Below are 8,040 nucleotides of genomic sequence, written 5' to 3'. Positions count from 1 at the left end.
CAAGAAAGTGAGTGGGAGCTCTGTAGCATTTCTAATATTATATGTGGATGACATATTGTTAATTGGAAATGATATGAAAATTCTGGATAGCATGAAAGGATACTTGAATAAGAGTTTTTCAAAGCAAGACCTCGGTGAAGCTGCTTACACATTGAGCATCAAGATCTATATAGATAGATCAAGACGCTTGATAAGATTTTTCAATGAGTACATACCTTGATAAATTTTTGAAATAGTTCAAAATGGAACAGTCAAAGAAGGAGTTCTTGCCTGTGTTACAAGGTGTGAAGTTGAGTAAGACTCAAGACCCGACCATTGCAGAATATAGAAAGAGAATGAAAAGTCATTCCCTATGCCTCAGTCATAGGTTCTATAAAGTATGCTATGCTGTGAACCAGACCTATTATATACCTTGCTCTGTGTTTGGCAAAGGAATACAATTTTGATCTAATAAGTAGATCACTGGACATGGCTCAAGAATATCCTTAGTGAGGACTAAGGAGATGTTTCTCGATTATGGAGGTGATAATAGAGCCCGTCGTAAAAGTTACAATGATGCAAGCTTTTACACCAATCCAGGTGACTCTAAGTCTCAATCTGGATACATATTGAAACTGGGAGCAATTAGCTAGAGTAGTTCCATGCAGAGCATTGTGGACATAGAATATTTGCGAAATACATACGGCTCTGAATATGACAGACCCGTTGACTAAGCTTCTCTCACGAGCAAAACATGATCATACCTTAGTACTCTTTTGGGTGTTAATCACATAGCGATGTGAACTAGATTATTGACTCTAGTTAACCCTTTGGGTGTTGATCACATGATGATGTGAACTATGGGTATTAATCACATGCAGATGTGAATATTAATGTTAAATCACATGGCGATGTGAACTAGATTATTGACTCTAGTGCAAGTGGGAGACTGAAGAAAATATGCCCTAGAGGCAATAATAAAGTTATTATTTATTTCCTCATATCATGATAAATGTTTATTATTCATGCTAGAATTGTATTAACCGGAAACATGATACATGTGTGAATACATAGACAAACATATAGTCACTAGTATGCCTCTACTTGACTAGCTCATTAATCAAAGATGGTTATGTTTCCTAACCATAGACATGTGTTGTCATTTGATTAATGAGATCACATCATTAGGAGAATGATGTGATTGACATGACCCATTCCGTTAGCCTAGCACTTGATCGTTTAGTATATTGCTATTGCTTTCCTCATGACTTATACATGTTCCTGTAACTATGAGAATTATGCAACTCCCGTTTACCGGAGGAACACTTTGGGTACTATCAAATGTCACAACGTAACTGGGTGATTATAAAGGAGTACTACAGGTGTCTCCGAAGGTACATGTTGAGTTGGCGTATTTCGAGATTAGGTTTTTGTCACTCCGATTGTCGGAGAGGTATCTCTGGGCCCTCTCGGTAATGCACATCATTATAAGCCTTGCAAGCAATGTAGCTAATGAGTTAGTTACGGAATGATGCATTACGTAACGAGTAAAGAGACTTGCCAGTAACGAGATTGAACTAGGTATTGGATACCGACGATCAAATCCCGGGCAAGTAACATACCGATGACAAAGGGAACAACGTATGTTGTTATGCCGTTTGACCGATAAAGATCTTCGTAGAATATGTAGGAGCCAATATGGGCATCCAGGTTCCGCTATTGGTTATTGACCAAGAATAGTTCTAGGTCATGTCTACATAGTTCTCGAAGCCGTAGGGTCCGCACGCTTAAGGTTTCGATGACAGTTATATTATGAGTTTATGAGTTTTGATGTACCGAAGGAGTTCGGAGTCCCGGATGAGATCGGGGACATAACGAGGAGTCTCGAAATGGTCGAGACGTAAAGATCGATATATTGGACGACTATATTCGGAGTTCGAAAAGGTTCCGAGTGATTCGGGTATTTATCGGAGTACCGCAGAGTTACGGGAATTCGCCGGGGAGAAGTATTGGGCCTTATTGGGCCATACGGGAAAGAGAGAGGGGCTGCCTAGGACAGGCCGCGCGCCCCCCCAAGGCCTAGTCCGAATTGTACTAGGGGGAGGGGCCGCACCCCCTCCTTCCTTCCCTTCTCTCTTCCCCTTCCTTCTCTCCTACTCCTACTAGGAAAGGAGGAGTCCTACTCCCGATGGGAGTAGGACTCCCGCCTTGGGCGCGCCTCCTCCTCCTTGGCCGGCCCTCCCCTTGCTCCTTTATATACGGGGGCAGGGGGCACCCCATGGGACACAAGTTGATCTACGGATCGTTCCTTAGCCATGTGCGGTGCCCCCCTCCACCATATTCCACCTCGGTCATATCGTCGCGGAGTTTAGGCGAAGCCCTGCGCCGGTAGAGCATCATCATCGTCATCACGCCGTCGTGCTGACGGAACTCATCCCCGAAGCTTTGCTGGATCGGAGCCCGGGGATCGTCATCGAGCTGAACGTGTGCTGAACTCGGAGGTGCCGTACGTTCGGTACTTGGATCGGTCGGATCGTGAAGACGTACGACTACATCAACCGCGTTGTGCTAACGCTTCCGCTTACGGTCTACGAGGGTACGTGGACAACACTCTCCCCTCTCGTTGCTATGCCATCACCATGATCTTGCGTGTACGTAGGAATTTTTTTAAAATTACTACGTTCCCCATCAGGCACGGGAGGGGCAGTGGTGGCAGTAAAGAGCCTCTGCAGGTAAAGATGAACTGATGAGTTAGTGCATCGTGGAGGCGGAAGGGTTAGGCGCGGTGATCGGCCGGGAGAGCAATCGGTCATGGCGGCGCGCGGCGCGGACGGGTTAGGCTGGTCATAGTGGGGAGTAACTTAGACTAGTAACATGCATGTGTTACTAGTCTATGTTACTACCTCTACAGTGCATAGTATCATAGATTAGTATCATAGGTGGTCTCATTTATTGCCATGCATGACACATAGTAGCATCACATTTATTATGTTACGGTATCTACCTATGTTACTATAACCATCTCTCTCTTCTTTAATTGCCTGCTACATAAGCATGTTTGCGAGTCCCAAGTACATGATACTACTTATGTTACCTCCACTATGGCCAGCCTTAGTGTTGGCTTGATGATAAGAGACACAGCAGCTTTGACTTTTCTAAAGCGCTGTTCATGGTTCAAGGGAGAGAGGACGCTCGTGAGCCAAACTTGGTGGGTCCTTAGCAAGTAACTGAAGGTTATGTGGCAGTGGTGGTGTAGTAGTTGGCCCCATATGCAAGTTAGTAAAATAATGATGTTGTGGTAGATGAGCTGAGGTAGATAGGCTGCATGTCAAAAGAAATAAATTAGTGGGGATTGAACTATTTAAGTATTATAGATAGCACATATTTATAGCTAATTGTTATACATGCTGCCTATATATAGGGTTGACTATAGATAACATGACACTTTTCTTATAGCCAACGGTTGGTTATACTATTATCCTTGCTCTTAGCGTTGTTCGGTGCTGTTGAGTAAACGTTCGACGCAGCTCTGCAGGGATATGTACAGCCTTACACGACAGGGGCCTGCCAAAACTAGAGATGCAGTTGCACCTGGGGTCCATGCGCAATATTAAGCAGTGCATATTTCAGACAGAGTTCACTGTGAACAAGTCTACATATATCTCTACTCTTATAAAATACCCAGTTGGTGGTGATGGTGTGCCTGCCATACCTGATTTTCGACCGTCAGATGTGCATACAACGCATGGGAGCTAACTATGGTTTATGTTTGTAAAAAAAAACTTTATTCTCTTCGTCCAGCTCCAGCTATCCCCTCCTTATCCAAATCCTATGAGCGAAGGCATTGGATCCTTCACGAAAACGAAAGAAAACAGTGGAACCAAAGAGGGCAGCGCCGCTGCCGCTCCACACACCGCCGGCGCCGCCGACGCAGTCCGCTCCTAACACCCTCTTTCGCCTCCTCACTGCAGCAACATCCCCACCGCTCACTATCCCCGATTTCTCCCCCCGCCTGCCCCGTCTCCTCCGACGCTGACGTCGGCAAACACGCAGCCGCCGCCGCTCATCCCCGGAGTCCGCGACGCCTCCCCTCCCTGGTACTCTGAGGTAGCAGCCCCTGCGCCCACCGATTCCCCCTCCTCCCGGTTGTCTCCCCTACCCCATCTACTCCGACGCCGATGTCGGCAAGTACGTCATCGGCGCCGTCCGCGTCTGATTCCGCGACCCCTCTCTTACCTTATTCTCTGACGCAGCAGCCCAGCCGCCCACCATCTCCCCATCCTTCCCTGCGTCTCCTCCTTCCCCCACCCCATCTCCTACGACGCCGACGTTGGCAAGTACGCCGTCGGCACGTTCTGTCCCCCGAGCTCGCGACGCCACTCCTGCCTCATCCTCTGATGCAGAAACCCGGCCGCCCACCACCTCCTCCTCCTGGCCGGCTCTTCAGCGACGCTGGCGCCAGCTTCCCTGCGACGCGCTCCAGGCCATTCCCTTCGAGTACTTGCTGGTCCACACCCGTTTCCTCCAGTAAACTCCGTTTCAGAGACGGCTGGTCTGGTGTGATGGTCGCCTCTGCTGTTGCCTCTCCTTCCTACTCGTCCCGCCTCCAAATTTCAAATTTCCTGTCACTCAAAGTTCAAATCCGCGCGCCCAGTTCGAACTGTCCAGAAACCACTCCTGCAGCCCAATATAAATAAGTGGGCAGGCATATGGGACTCTGGCTGCTCAAACTACACCCCCAAGAAGTCACACATTGGTCACGCCAACCTTCAGATCGAACGGAGTGTGAGGAAGTGTGATTCACTGCTCTTCGCCATCTAATCTTCTTCGTCAAGGACAAGGTATGGGTTGTGAATGAATATTAAAATCTTCTCTACGATCTCATCAACCATTGCTTCATCTTTGTTATTAGACAACCCCGTCTGAATACTGTATCAGTAGCAGTTGGAGAAGTACTGAATGATACACATCTTACATAGCTGACTCCCAACATCCTGGATTATTTATATCTAATCTGACTGCAGTTTTTATGCATTTCATAGCTTATTTCCCGTCTGAATACTGTATCAGTAGCAGTTGGAAAAGTACTGAATGATACAAACTTTACATAGCTGACTCCCAACATCCTGGATTATTTATATCTAATCTGACTGCATTTTTTATGCATTTCATAGTTTATATTTCATCTAACCAGTCTGCATTTTGAATGCATTATTTTGTAGCCAAGTCCAACAGAACTTGCTCTAGTGGCACGCCAAGTCCTCATACAAGTATATTTATACGCGAGCCAATAGATATGACAAGTTCAAGTCAGTCGTCTTTGGATGATGAAGTGACAAACGAATCATCTACGATTTTTCCTACTAATGGCATGCTCATATCAACTGAGGGCTTGGAGCGAGGAGAAAGCTCAAAAGATAAATCTATAAGGCGAAATTCTGTGCATAAGTAATTTTATTTAACTACTTAATTAATTTCTCATAAAAATGCTACAGGACGAAAGCGTGTATGTGAAGCAATAAGATATGCTAGCCGTACACCAGAACAAATCCAAGCAAGGCGAGAACGTGTTAGAGCACGTCGGCAAAATTTAACACCTACTGAGAGGGAAAAGATTAATGCACAAAGAAGAAAGAAAAGACAACGAATGGCACTTGATGAGAGGAATGCAAGCCAACGAGCACGTAGGCAAAGTTTGACAATAGATGAGAGGCAAGAAATAAATGCACGCCGGCGAGCACGTAGGCAAAGCCTACCACCTGAAGAGCGGCAAGCACTCCTAGCTCAATGTAATGCAAGCTACGATCTAAACGAGATGCCCTCTGCAGGGATTCTGTTGCACTACAGTGCCCTACAGGTTCATTGATGGGACATCCATCATCAAGTTCTTATGTCTTTAGCCACCCAGGTACGCTCGCACAAACTTCTGCTACAATTCAAGGTAATTCTCACACACATCTGTATATATGTAACAACATCGATCTTCAAATTACATTTAGGAGATGATGATACTACCCAGCACATGGAACTCACATCGGTGCAATGTCCAACATCTACATCAGTGGACAATCCATCATCACCCCATGATGGTTTCGTATATTCAGATTCCCCAATAGAAAGCTTTGTCGCCGATGATTATGATTCTCACATGTCCGAAGAACAACATGATGAGTACTTTGCATTTGCTGGGAGAGGTATTGCCAATGCCATGGATACCTTATTTCTCTACATACAAAAAAAAGCAAGACCTATATAACGCCATTCATCTCATTATATGTAGGTGACGATGAAGACTTGGTAGATGCCTTTACAACAGACACCATTGTCCCTGACCTATATGATCGTGTCTACCACAATATACCAGTAAGTACTCACATGTTGACACCAAAACCTGATTGCAATCACTGTGGTGCAAAGAGGTTCCAGTATGAAACAAGTGGATTTTGTTGTCGGTCCGGAAAGATTAACCTAGCACACTCAGAACCACCCTTGGAACTTCAAATGTTATACACAAGTTCAGATCCCAATGCCGTGCATTTTAGGGAGAACATTCGGTACTTTAATGGACACTTCTCATTCACCACCCTTGGAGTCAGTCTTGACAATAGATACACAAACATGAGTTCAGGAATGTATACGTTCCGAGCTCACGGTCAGATTTACCACAACGTCTTCTCATTTGGTCCAACTCAAGATGGACCTAAGCATTTGGAGCTCTACTTCTATGATGATGATCCAAGTTTACAACATAGGTTTCGGTGCTCCCCAAACCTAGACCGAGATGTCATTCGTAAGCTTGTCGACATCCTCAAGGATAATCCTTATTCTGAGACATTCAGGAATCTAGGTGGAGTCGATGACCTTGAGGAATACCGTATTGAACTAAACACCGACATGAGGTTGGACCAACGGAGATATAACTTGCCTATATCATCGGAGGTTGCGGCTATTTGGGTTGAGGGTAATGAACTATGTAAGCACTTTGATCGTAGCATAGTACTGTTTGGTAACGACAACAAGAGATATAACATCCATCCATATTATGGATGCTATGATCCGTTGTCTTACCCTTTATTCTTTCCAAGAGGGGAGATTGGTTGGCATCCCGAAATCCCAAAGAATGGCGTCAACTTGAATGAGATACTTCAATCTCGTCGCAGTGGTCGACATAGTCTAGGTAATTCATATAATGGAAATAGCATGTGTTCATTTTGTTTATCCTCGTTGTACTTACTTTTCTAAATATTTCCTCTTGTTACCTCTCATTTCCATAGGTACATATACAAATAGTCGATTATGCGTATCTGTTAGAGACTACTATTGCTACAAGTTTCAAATACGTCGTGGTGTATTTAACACCATGCTATACGGTAAACAACTGTTCCAACAGTATATGGTTGATATGTACATCAAGGTTGAAAGCTCAAGATTGGACTATATCAGAAATCACCAGAAACAAATACGTGCTGATCTATACCAAGGTGTTGTTGATAGCCTTCAAGCTGGGGAAAACCGTGCGGATGCAGTGGGCAAATGGACTATACTTCCTACATCATTTATTGGGGGAAAAGAGATAGGAGACGAAGGTATCTTGATGCCATGGCCTTGGTGCAAAAGTATGGGAAGCCAGATATATTTTTAACCATGACTTGCAATCCGAATTGGGGTGAGATAATTAGTGAGCTGGAGCCTAGACAAACCCCACAGGATCGCCCTGATCTTATCGTACGAGTATTTCGAGCAAAGTTGGAAGACCTCAAGATACAACTTTTTAAGAAGCACATGCTCGGTAAGGTAGCAGCATATGTGTATGTCATTGAGTTTCAGAAAAGAGGTCTACCACATGCTCATTTCCTCCTAATCATGGAGGGGAGGTACAAGCTAACTTGCCCAGAGCAATATGACTGTCTAATATCTGCTGAATTGCCAGACAAATCCAAGTACCCAGAGTTGTACAAAATGGTCGTCAAGCACATGATGCATGGCCCGTGTGGAGTCCTCGACCCCAAGAACGTGTGCATGCAAAATGGTAGCTGCAAGAACTACTATCCACAACCATTT

General features: G+C 44.9%; 1 protein-coding gene across 1 annotated transcript; it reads left to right on the top strand.

Moving 5' to 3' along the window:
- The first annotated feature begins 5,790 nt into the window (after positions 1 to 5,790).
- Positions 5,791 to 6,683, top strand: LOC119350112. The gene is made up of 4 exons (XM_037618104.1): positions 5,791 to 5,887; positions 5,979 to 6,173; positions 6,260 to 6,533; positions 6,674 to 6,683. The coding sequence occupies exons 1-4, from the start codon at positions 5,845 to 5,847 to the stop codon at positions 6,681 to 6,683; spliced, it is 522 nt and encodes a 173-aa protein (XP_037474001.1). The 5' UTR covers positions 5,791 to 5,844.
- Positions 6,684 to 8,040: the final 1,357 nt, after the last annotated feature.

This window comes from Triticum dicoccoides, chromosome 1B (genome assembly GCF_002162155.2).
Source record: "Triticum dicoccoides isolate Atlit2015 ecotype Zavitan chromosome 1B, WEW_v2.0, whole genome shotgun sequence".
NCBI lineage: Eukaryota > Viridiplantae > Streptophyta > Magnoliopsida > Poales > Poaceae > Triticum > Triticum dicoccoides.
This window is presented reverse-complemented; position numbering and strand designations above follow the sequence as displayed.

Coding starts and splice junctions, on each gene's coding strand:
- LOC119350112 (XM_037618104.1), top strand. CDS start 5,845: ATGGGACATCCATCATCAAGTTCTTATGTCTTTAGCCACCCAG. Junction 5,888..5,978: donor TTATGTCTTTAGCCACCCAG/GTACGCTCGCAC, acceptor AATTACATTTAG/GAGATGATGATACTACCCAG. Junction 6,174..6,259: donor CTTTGCATTTGCTGGGAGAG/GTATTGCCAATG, acceptor CATTATATGTAG/GTGACGATGAAGACTTGGTA.